Genomic DNA, 12285 nt, shown 5'->3' with positions numbered 1-12285 from the left:
TGTCCCAGCCTTGCCTGGGAGAGCGTGCACGTCCGCAGTTACAATGCCAGGAAAGTAGCTGTTAGATCACAGCCAAGATTCGTGATGCGGCGGAAAGGTTTGGGCGATTTCACTTCCTCAGACACCGCTATTTCATCTGTAAAATGAATGTGGAATAGATGAGTCCACCTCTGAATATCTATGACCGTGTTTCATTAATTCGGAAAGAGTCAAGGTCTGTTCTTTTGTTTGGGGGCTCAAAACCAGGTGGAGAAGTGGGTTTTAGCAGTCTTAGTCAATGGTCTGCTGTTCATCAATAACAGAAGCTCCTTCACGCTAGCTTAGGCAAAAGAATAAAATGGCAGGAGAATGTTTGTAAAAATCCCGAGTATCTCACAGAACCCAAGGGCAAGAGTAGAGCTCATGATAACCAGGAACTGGAAAACTAATTTCTCTCTCCCTCCTTCCCTCCTCCCTCCTCCTCCCTCCTTCTCCTTCTGTCTGCCTTCTCCCTTCCCCCCTCCTCCCTCCCTCTCCCTCTTCCCTTCCCCCTCCCTGCCTCCACCTCATTCTCTCTCTCTGGCCAGATGGCTTTCCCCCTCTGACTTTGCACATCTGTTCCCTTCTCTTTAAATGTCCACTTTCTCTCTAGTTAGATGTGGATGAGAATGGCTTTCCATGATGGCAGCCTCTGCTCACCGTTTCCCATAACCCCCAGTTCACCTGGAAGGGAGTCATTCATTCATCTCTGAATGCCAAGCCCAATCTGATTGCTTCACCTCAGGTCAGGTGTCCATTCACGGCCAGCAACACAGGGTCATCAATTACAAGCGGAGCTGGCACATGAAGATGGAGATACCCTCGATGAAAGGTGGTTAGCGAGCTGGCCAGATACCCCCCAAATGATCTATTTCAACGGTCAGGGTAATTTTTCTATACAGACAAGTGCAAGGAACAACCACTGTAAGAAAGAACTTGACGAGAAGAACAAGTATCGGCAAAGACGCGGAGAAAAGGGACGGGCACTTTTGGTGGGAATGTGAATTGGTGCTGCCACCGCGGAAAGCAGTATGGAGGTTCCTTAAAAAATGGAAGATGGACCCACCGTATGATCCAGCAATTCCACTTCGGGATATTTATTGGAAAGGAAAAAGCCCCACTGACTTGAAAAGCTTCTGCACCTCCGCGTTCTTTGCAACATTATTTATAATAGCCAATGGGGCGCCTGGGTGACGCAGTCGGTTAAGCGTCCGACTTCAGCCAGGTCACGATCTCGCGGTCCGTGAGTTCGAGCCCCGCGTCGGGCTCTGGGCTGATGGCTCAGAGCCTGGAGCCTGTTTCCAATTCTGTGTCTCCCTCTCTCTCTGCCCCTCCCCCGTTCATGCTCTGTCTCTCTCTGTCCCAGAAATGAATAAACGTTGAAAAAAAAAAATTTACAATAGCCAAGACATGAAAGGAACCTACGTGTCCCCTGACGGATGAATAGACAAAGAAGACACGGTATGTTATTCAGCCACAAAAAAGAAGAAAATCTTGCCATTCGTGACGACACGCATGGGCCCTGAGAGCATTACGCTAAGTGAAATAAGTCAGACAGAACACGACAAATTCCAGTAGGATCTTGCTTATGTGTGGGATCAACCTCCTTCCCCAAAACTGAACTCGTAGACAGAGAGTACAGATTGGTGGCTGCCAGAGGCAGGGGGTAGAGGAATGGGCAAAATGGGTGAAGGTGATCAGAAGTACCAACTTTCCGTCTTAAGATAAATAAGTCCTGGAGATGTCATGTAGAGCATGGTGACTGCAGTTAATAATGTTATACTGTACACTTGAAAGCTGTTAAGAGACTAGATTTTTTTTAAGTTTCTTCATTTATTTTGAGAAAGAGAGAAAGAAAAAGCATGAGTGGGGGAGGGGCAGAGAGTGAGAAGAGAGAGAGAGAGAGAGAGAGAGAGACAGAGAGAGAGAGAGAATCCCAAGCAGGCTCTGTACTGTCAGCATAGAGCACGACCGGGGCTTGAACTTACAAACTGTGAGATCATGACCTGAGCTGAAGTGGGATGCTCACCCCACTGAGCCACCCAGGCGCCGCACGAGAGTAGATCTTAAAAGTTCTCATCACACACACACACACACACACACACACACACACACAAGTGTAACTGTGTGTGGTGATTGATGTTAGCTAGCCTTACTGTGGTGATCATTTTGCCATGTATCCAAATATTAAATCATTATGTTTTACACCTGAAACGAACATCATGTGATACATCAATTATATTTCAATAATAAAAAAAGGAAAAGAGAACTCCCCGATTATAAGGCTCTTAGATAAATGAACATGATTCAAAAGTCTTCTTGGAAGGGGGTGGATTCATAGAGTACAGGAGACAGACCGTGAGTCGTAATAACACTATTTTAAAAAACACAATGGAAGTGTAGCCCAAAGTATAACACATAAATAGTTCTAGGGTCTTGTGTATACATTTGGCAACGAAGTTACTGATATGTCAATACATGGATCTGGTGGTATTTCTTTTCTGAACTCAATTAGAATAAGCAGATGGACCGATTTCCAACAGCAGCTCCAAGGCTAATGTGTCCTGATTCTCCCTCTTAGAAGAAAGGCCATCTGATGGAATACCCACGCAGAATCACAACGTGTGTGACATTGACATTCTCATGTCTGGCCATAGCTTTTACCGTCTTTAAGCTTATATTTATATATATAAAGAAATCGATCTGGACATTGCATGGAAACGGAATCATATAATATGTAGCCTTTTGCATATGGCTTTTTTCAGTTAGCACAGCGTTATTGTCCATGTTGGAGCCTGTATGAGTATTACATTACTTTTTATGGCTGAATAATATTCCACAGTATAGATATACCACATTTTAAGAAGTTTACTTATTTGTTTTGAGAGAGAGGAAGAGAGGGACAGAGAGAGAGAGAGAGAGAGAGAGAGAGAGAGAGAGAGAGAATCCCAAGCAGGCTCCGTGTTGTCAGCACAGAGCCCGATGCGGGGCTCGATCTTATGAACTGTGAGATCATGACCAGAGGCGAAATCAAGAGTCTGATGCCCACCGACTGAGCCACCTAGATATACCACATTTTGTTTATCCATTCACAGCTGCTGAACATTTGGGTGGTTTCCACCTCTTGGCTGCAGCAAAGAGGGCTGTTGTGAATATTCGTGTGAGCTCTTGTTTGAACACCTGTTTTCAATTCTTTTGGGTGTATACCTGGGTAGGAGTAGACTTGTTGGGTCACTTGGTAATTCGGTGTTCAACTTATTAAGGAACTGCCAAATTGTTTTCCACAGTGACTGCCCTGTTCTACATTCTCACCAGCAATGTATGAGGGTTCCAATTCCTCCACATCCTTGACAACCCTTAATTCCACACCTCCCCCCCCCCCCTTTTTTTTTTCAGTATCGTTATCCCAGTGAGTATGAGGAGGTATTTCACTGTGGCTTTGATTTGCATTGCCCTACTAATTGGTTTCTTAGGTTTTTGATCGCGCAGAAACGATTGTTTGCTCTCAGAGGCATGCATTGTTTTCTTAGAGGTTTAACATTCTCAGGGCTGAGAATACAGTAGGTGATTAATCATTACCCGTTGACAAACCTTTCATTCAGCAAACATTTACGCGGAGACTCCGAGCTCTGTGCATGGGCTCAGCACCAATCAAAAAGAGTTATATTTAGCTTCAGAAGGTCAGCAGATCAGAGCACATGGAGACATTCTAAAGACTCTGTGAAAGCAGGCCCGGAAGCTGGAAAATTCACACCTCAACAAGAAGCAGCGATGGCAGCTTCAGAAGCACTTTAATCCATTGCACTGTTGCACCAAAAGGTGGCTGAACATCAATGACAGTCAAAACAGGTATCTGCTGCTGTTGTCATCTCTTTTCACTTTCCATCCAATGTGTCTTGGCAGAAGACCCTTAAGGCAGATGGGAGCCCACTTCCCAGAAGTGTTTGGTAGATCAGTGTAAGCTGAACACGCCAGGGTGATACGACTTCTGCTGTAATTGAAGGGCCAGGTGCTCTCATTCATGAGACTTCTAATTCTGAGCGGTTACTACGTGTCAGGTACTGTCCCATGCAATTTATCAATAGCCGGGAATGTAATGCACAGCTTCCAGGTGTCATCTCAGTCTTACAAAGAGCTCTTTCCCCCGCCTCCGCACTGGCTGCACTGCCTCGGTTTGCATCTGAGCTCTGCAAGTGACCAGCTATGAGATTTAGCCTCTGTGAGTATCAATTTCCTTCCCTATAAAGATGGGGCGGGGGGGGGGGGGGAAATGCCCGCCTCTTAGAGTTGTTTCCAGGAGCAGCTGATAACCTGGCTAACTTACTACAGTGGCTGGTACATGAAGAGAAGCCAGTACATGTTAGTTCCCTCTGCCTTCACTACAAGCAGGGGATATTATAGGTAGGATTCCTCTTAGTTTGTAGATGGGGAAAGTGAGGCATGCGCCTCACAGTGAATGAGAAGTCATCATCTTTTGGAGCATCTTCCCAGCCCACAACCATCTCCAACTGCCTGAGGACTGAGCTCTGAACCGAGGTGATGGATCTCCCATCAGGTTTGTACCACTGGCCACTGCCCCTCCAGTCACTGTTGATTGAATTGAGGGAGACAGACAGTGGAGCCATTTAGATTCTTGTGCAAGAATTCGGAATTGAGACCAAGAGACCGAAAGTTGGAATCTGTGTGTGGCTACACCTGTCGCATAACTTGGGCTCTAGATGCCGCCACATTCTGGCATATGGATGGGGAAGTGGAGAAAGCTGATCCTCGAAGAGAGAAGAGGGAAGTAGATATGCAGAGAGAAGTAGAACAGGAGCTGAGAAAGGACCCTGATGAATTTCCAGTTTCCGTCTCTAGTCCTTTCTGAGCCCAGCTCCCATTTTCCCCCTTGGATCCCACGAGACGCCCACCTGCAGGCTTATAATGAACTCCCTCATGTTGCTCCTTAAAGTTTGGTGGGCAAGTTCTGCATAGGCCACAAACTCAAATGCACAAGCGATTGAACTTTCTTTCCCTGTAGCACAATTAAATTTTGAGCCCTCGTTCTGCCTGATGGCAGAAAAGCAATCCAGGAAGCTCCAGATAAACTCGGGCATTTCGGCATTGTCCAGGATTTTAGGTTTCACTCAGTTCAGGATATCCTCATACACTTCTGTCTCTCCATACTGTCACCTTCAGACATCTTGGGCACTCTGGCTTCAGGGGAGGCATTCAGTCAGTCCCTTCCCCCTAGAGAGACGTGTAACTGAGGCGTGATGAATTCCATTGATCCCATCTCACCATGTCCTGCCAGGCCACCCTCCACCCACCGTCTTCCGCATGACTGCTCTTTGGCTGCTGACAGACATTATTGTGCCCCTTTTAGGAACTCACCAGGATCTGAATCTTTTTATATCTTTTAATTTAATTTATTTATTTAAAAAATTTTTAATGTTTATTTTTGAGACAGAGAGAGACAGAGCATGAGCAGGGAAGGGGCAGAGAGAGAGGGAGACACAGAATCTGAAGCAGGCTCCGGGCTCTGAGCTGTCAGCACGGAGCCTGACGCGGGGCTCGAACTCACGGACTGTGAGATCATGACCTGAGCCAAAGTCGGACGCTCAACTGACTCAGCCACCCAGGCGCCCCAATATATCTTTTTATCTTAATAAAATGATTTTGACTAAAGTCTGGATGATCTGTAATCTGCGGGAAATAGAGCCATCCAATTATTCTTCTAATTTCTTTCAAATATCCCGTTGACTGCACAGACTTTTTGTTCTGGTCTTTTTAGGGGACAGCCTTTTGAAACTTGAAATACTTTTTTTTTCCCTCTCATAAATCCTGGCTGTTAAAAATCAAAAGTGTTGGATTTCAAGACTATTGTTTCTACTGGAAATACCAAAGAATCTAACTTGGAACTAATTTGAGTTTCAAGAACCCAATCTGGAACTGAAATCTCTTTGGCTGAGACATAGCATAGCTCTGACTTGACTGGGAAGGGCCCAGGAAATGCACATTTCTTCATGCTGCATAGAGTGTGAGTCGATTTCTTGTCGGTTGTGGGGTGAAAACCATGGTCTCCCAAGAATGTTTTCTCTCCTTCCACCCTACCTGCCCCTTACAGTTTCCAGGATTATCTCCTCTGTAATGGGCAACCTGCCTTCCACGATCATGTCAACCAGGGCATGGATGCTGGGAAGGCAGATGGAAAGGCTATGCCAAAGTTAGACCTCCATTCATAAGACCAAGTGGAACACAGTGCCTGTCCCCCTGAAGCTGAACTATTTTGGAAGGAGAGGAGGGGAATATGGCATTCTATCAAGCATACTTTGCCATATTCCCAACTTGGGTTTCAGACCGTCTTTATACCCTGACCATGGAGAGTCTTGCTAGTAAGTTCCGTCCTCTCATAGAGAGCAACTGGGTTGAGGTGGGGGCGGGGGGGGTCCACTAAAGACATTCCAACCTTCACTAAGAGAACAATTTCAACAAGAAACCTAGAGGGGGGAGCGTCTGAGATTTGACTGCCGCAAATTGGAGACCAGACAAAATATTCAGAATATAACTAGTTATCCAGAATAGTCAATGAAAATCAGTTCCGGGAGGGAGACACATTAACTAGCTTTAAATGCAAAGCATTTGTCGGTGGCATAAAGTGAGTTAGGATTATAGGGTTTTTAAAGGAGGTGTTCCATTGTTTTATTTCTAGAGCAAAGGGTACAGAAAAGGAAACTTAATGAATTTTAGTGATTCAACAGAAATGCAACACAATATCAGGTGAAAAAGTAACGAACACATGTACACATATGTATCCAGCTATGTAACAAAAACAGACATACATGTACACATGTGTGAAGGTGTATCTAGACATATATAAGAAGGAAAGAAGGAAACACATAAACACTGGTCTCTTCCATTCATGTATGTATGTATGTGTTTATATTTTAGAGTGAGTGTGAGCAGGGAAGGGAGAGAGGGAGAGAGGGGAGGAGAGAGAGACAGAGGGACAGAGAGACAGAGAGACAGAGTAAGCAGGCTCCATGCTCAACACAGAGACTGATGCGGGGCTTGATCCCATGACCTGGGATCATGACCTGAGCTGAAATCAAGAGTTGGACGTCAACCGACTGAGCCACCCAGGCACCCTAATAGTGGTCACTTCTACATAATGGTATCATGAGTAGCTTATGTTTTCTTCCTAATACTTTTATACACATCTTCAATTTTTTATTATTCTTATAAAGAGAAAATGATTACATCATACTTTTGAAAGGCTACAACAAGACTTCCAAATCTCATAAGATAAGATGAGAGGAAAGAAATCTAAAAGCTCTCCTGCCACATTGTCTAGAAATGCTTGCTACAATACAGCAAAATTGTTCTAACTACGTGAATGCACTGGCAAGAGAGACAGGAAGGCCCAAGCACGTCAGCAACAAAGAGGAAAGTGAGTTGGGGTGCCTGGGTGGCGCAGTCGGTTAAGCGTCCGACTTCAACCAGGTCACGATCTCGCGGTCCGTGAGTTCGAGCCCCGCGTCGGGCTCTGGGCTGATGGCTCAGAGCCTGGAGCCTGTTTCCGATTCTGTGTCTCCCTCTCTCTCTGCCCCTCCCCCGTTCATGCTCTGTCTCTCTCTGTCCCAAAAATAAATAAACGTTGAAAAAAAAATTTTTTTTTAAATAAAAAAAAAAAAAAGAGTAAAGTGAGTGATGGGGTATGCTGGTGGGGTTAGGCCTGGGATCCCTGAATAAAGAAGTTTTTAAAGGGCTGTGTTTTACCAGAAGAGTAGATTCGAAAAAACATGCATCTAAAAAACATGCACAGAGAGACAGACAGGTATTTGTGTGCTTTGGCTCAAGTGGGAAAAATGTCCCCACTTTTCTTTCTGAGAAAGAAAATCTCCACATTTGTTTCCACCCCAAACTTGGAGGTTCAAATTTGCAGGTGATCCAGGATCCACGCTGATAAATGCCCAAAAAGGTAATACAGGTATGGTGATCTCTCTGCAAAACAGCTCTTGATGGATACACCCAAAACCCAGGCCACAGGGGCTTCTCAGGAAAAAAGTCTCCCGTGAAGATGAGCTCACAAACGATGAAAGGGAACATACTCAATGAGTCAGCAGAAACACTAAATAATATATTACATATATTTTCTAAATAAATAACATATATATATATATATATATATATATATATATATATATATATATATATCCTAGATCCATTAATTTAAAAATAGGCTCTCAGAGGGGCACCTGGGTGGCTCAGTTGGTTAAGGAGCCGACTTTGGCTCAGGTCATGATCTCATGGTCCATGGGTCCAAGCCCCATGTAGGGCTCTGTGCTGACAGCTCAGAGCCTGGAGCCTGCTTCAGATTCTGTGTCTCCCTCTCTCTCTCTGACCCTCCCCCGCTCATGCTCTCTCTCTCTCAAAAAATAAATAAACATTAAAAATTTTTAATTTAAAATGGATCATACATAAAAATATGAAACTCTTAGAAGAAAACACAGGAGTAAATCTTCATGATCTTAGACAATGGCTTCTTAGATACAGTAACAAAAGCACAAGCCATAAAAGAAAAATTTGATATATTGGACTTCATCAAAATTTAAAAAAAAAATTGTGCCTCAAATGATATCATCAAAAAGTAAAATGACAACGCATTTAAAAGTGAGAAATATTTAAAAGTCATATATCTGAAAAGGGACTTGTATCCAGAATATATAAAGAACTCTTACAACTCAATAATATGAAAATACATGACTGAAAAGTTGGGCAAAGGATACGAACAGAGGTTTCCCTTCCGAAGATATACAAATGGCCAATAAGCACTTGATAAGGTACTCAACGCCATCAGTCATTAGGGAAATGCACATCAAAGCCACAAGTTACCGCTTCGCACCCACTAAATTGTCTATAATAATTTTTTGTTTAAAAAAAAATTTTTTTTTAACGTTTATTTATTTTTGAGACAGAGAGACAGAGCATGAGTGGGGGAGGGTCAGAGAGAGAGAGGGAGACACAGAATCCGAAACAGGCTCCAGGCTCTGAGCTCTCAGCACAGAGCCCGACGCGGGGCTTGAACTCACGAACCGCGAGATCATGACCTGAGCCGAAGTCGGACGCCCAACCGACTGAGCCACCCAGGCGCCCCTATAATAATTTTTTAAAAAGCCAGACAATAAAAGTGCTGGTGAGGAGGCAGAGAAATCGGAAGCCTCATACACTGGTGGATTAAAAAAACAAAACGGTGTGACCAGTTTAGAAAACAGCTTGGCAGTTCCTTGAAACGTTAAACATGGAGTTACCATAGGACCAAACAGTTCTGCTCCCGGGTACATTTCCAAGGGAAACGAAAACATATGTGCCTCACGAAGACTGCTACATGAATACTCGTAGCAGCATTATTCATAACAGCCACAAAGTGGAAACAATTCAAATGCTCACCAACTGCTGAATGGGTAAATAAAATGTATATCCATAGAACAGAGTACTTGTCAGCAATAAAGCAGAACGAAATACTGATATATACACTACAATATGGATGGACCTCAAAAACATGCTCAGTGAAAGAAGCCAGTCATAAAAGACCACAAAGTGTATGATCCCATTTATATGAAAGGTCCAAAATAGGAAAATGCAGGGAGACCGAAAACAGATTAGTGGCTGCCCAGGGTTGAAGGAGGGTGGAATGGGGAGTGACTGCTTACTGGGTACAGCGTTTCTTTTTGGGATGATGCAAATGTTCTAACGTTAGACTATGGTGGGGACTGCACAGCTTTGTCAATATAATAAAAACCACTGACTTGTACACTTTAAACGGGCAAACTTTACGGTACGTAAATTTTATCCAATGCAATTGCGTTTTGAAAAATTAAATCAGACGACATCAAATGCAATGTGGTATTCTGGATCGGATCGAGGAACAGAAAAGAGGCATTAGTGGGAAAAAAAACTGGTCAAAATCTGAATAATGTTTGTACTGTAGTTAATGTGTTGTACTAAGGCAATTGTACTAATGTTAGTTTCTTCACAAATGCTCATGGTTTGGTGCGATGCTAACATTAGGGAGTGAAGGTAATACGGGAACTCTGGATTATTGTTGCATCTTTTCCGTAAATCTGAAATGACTCCAAAATCAAAGTAAGAAACCACCATGGCAAACCTTTAGTGCACCTGACGCAGTGAGTCAGAGAAAAAGGGAGGAAGAGAGAGAGGAGGCACAAATAAATAACTACAACTGACACACGGGATATAAACTACAAAAGAGCGGAGATGTAACCATGATACGAAGAACAATTACGTACCAGTGCGGTGCAAGGTAGGTTCCTTCACTGTCACCCTAGCAGGTCTCGGGGCTCAGGATGAATTTCATAATGCGACACAGATCGAGATCAGGAACAGGCTCTGTTGGGGGGCAGAAGAGGAGACAAGATAGGGTCAGAATGAAGGGTCGGCCAGAAGAGACAAGATGGTGGTCTTGACAAGATGGTGGTCTTGACAAGATGGTGGACAAGATACGTGGTTCACTGTCCTCCTATCACTGTAGGGAGTCGTGTCAGGACCTGGGTGATGAGCTTGTCGATGGGAGGCAAACACACTGCTTGGCAGACTGATGTTTATAGCAGTTGCTGAGGAAACCAGTTGCCAGCACCTGGAGACCGGGGCGGCAGGTGCTGTAGGGACCCAAGGGAAGGGAGCTCCTGATCCTGTGGGAAGCCGAATATGGGTGCTACCCCTTCCTCTAGGGGACGGTGGGGCCATTGCTGGCCAGCTTCTTGTCCACGCTTCCCAGAGTCAGCTCTCGGGGTCACCTGTGGACACCTCAACTTGACATTCGGAACCAGTTAATCCAAAACATACACGAAATGCGGCTTTAAAAATATGTATATAACTTAATAAAACTACTCAAGAAGAAATATGTTTGGTTACATTTACACCTTGAATCAGGAGTTTTAAAATCCACCCTCCTCCCTCAAAAATAAAATAAAGTAAAGCAAGCCATTAAGCTCCAAAGATTTTACCAGTCAGACCCAAACTTCAAAGAAGTTTGTCATCGTTATCTTAAACAAACTGTTCCAGGGAATATTAAAATGAGGGAACACTGCCCACTTCATTCTATGAAGTAAAAATAATTCTGATGGCAAAATTAGATAAGGGCAGGATGAGAAACTAATTATTAAAGGCTAATCTTACTTTGAAACGGAGATGCAAAAATCCTAAATAAAACATTAGTCAACTGAATCCAGAAATGTCTATATCATTACGGGGGCACCAGGGTGGCTCAGTCGGTTGAGCATCCAACTCTTGATTTCTGCTCAGGTCATGATCTCACAGTCCGTGGGTTCGAGCCCTGCATCGGCCTCTGAGCTAACAGTGCAGAGCCTGCTTGGGACTCTCTCTCCCCCTCTCTCTGCCCCTCCCCTGCTCTCTCTCTCTCTCTCTCTCTGTCTCTCAAAAATAAATAAATAAATAAATAAATAAATAAATAAATATTTAAAAAAAAAATACATCGTTACCAAGTTGGATTTATCCTAGGAATGCACAGAGGGTTCAAATTAGAAAGCCTATTAGTGAGACTTACATATTCACTGGTTAAGGGAGAAAACCGTATGATTATCTCAATAAATGTAGAAAACACTGTAATAATATGCAACATCGTTTCATTATTAATACTCATAGCAAAGTCCAAAAACAGCACAACTTCCTTACTCTGGTAAATGGTAGCTACCAAAATTATAGTGGTTTTCAAAATTATACAGCAAAAATCTTGTATAATTGTGAAATGTTAAAAGTACTCCCTTCGTGATCAGGAACCAGACATTTGTTCTACTGCCCCTTCTTTCAACACAGTACTGGAGTGTTTCACCAGCATGATAAGACAAGAAAAAGAAATGAAAGTTATAAAGAGCGGAAAGGAAAAAAACTAAAAAGTAAAAAGAAGATACAAACTACCAGAAATAAGGGTTTATTGAGGTTGCAGAATGTAAAAAATATGTAAAATCAGCAACATTACTATTCACCAGCAACAAAAGTTATAAAATGTGATTTTTAAGAGATATATTTTTCAATGGCAGCAATAAAATATAAGGTCCTAGGAATAAATATAATAAGAGATGTACAAGACTTTTATAAATAAAAATACAAAACTTTATTGAAGAACATAGTAGAATAGCTAAACAGATGAAAATATAAACCATATTTATTGATGGGAAGATACAATTTTCTAATAACAGTAACAATTTTTTTAATTTTTTTTTAATGTTTATTTATTTTTGAGACAGA

The 12285-nt window shown here is 43.0% G+C and overlaps 1 protein-coding gene across 2 annotated transcripts in view; it reads right to left on the bottom strand.

Moving 5' to 3' along the window:
- Positions 1-12285, bottom strand: part of PLEKHA8 (pleckstrin homology domain containing A8) — a 93809-nt gene continuing 81524 nt past the window's right edge. The window contains exons 13-14 of one of the 2 annotated variants that reach the window (XR_006594329.1): positions 10308-10407; positions 1-136 (exon numbers count right to left, since the gene is read on the bottom strand). Coding sequence is in view for 1 of the 2 variants with exons in the window: in XM_045052553.1 (XP_044908488.1) it covers positions 10343-10407 (65 nt within the window). In the remaining variant the exon portion in view is untranslated. The remainder of the gene's footprint in view (positions 137-10307; positions 10408-12285) is intronic. The other variant, XM_045052553.1, reaches the window with a different exon arrangement.

Source organism: Felis catus, chromosome A2 (assembly GCF_018350175.1).
Source record: "Felis catus isolate Fca126 chromosome A2, F.catus_Fca126_mat1.0, whole genome shotgun sequence".
Lineage (NCBI taxonomy): Eukaryota > Metazoa > Chordata > Mammalia > Carnivora > Felidae > Felis > Felis catus.
The sequence above is the reverse complement of the archived record's forward strand: the minus strand, read 5'-3'. Positions and strand labels throughout refer to the sequence as shown.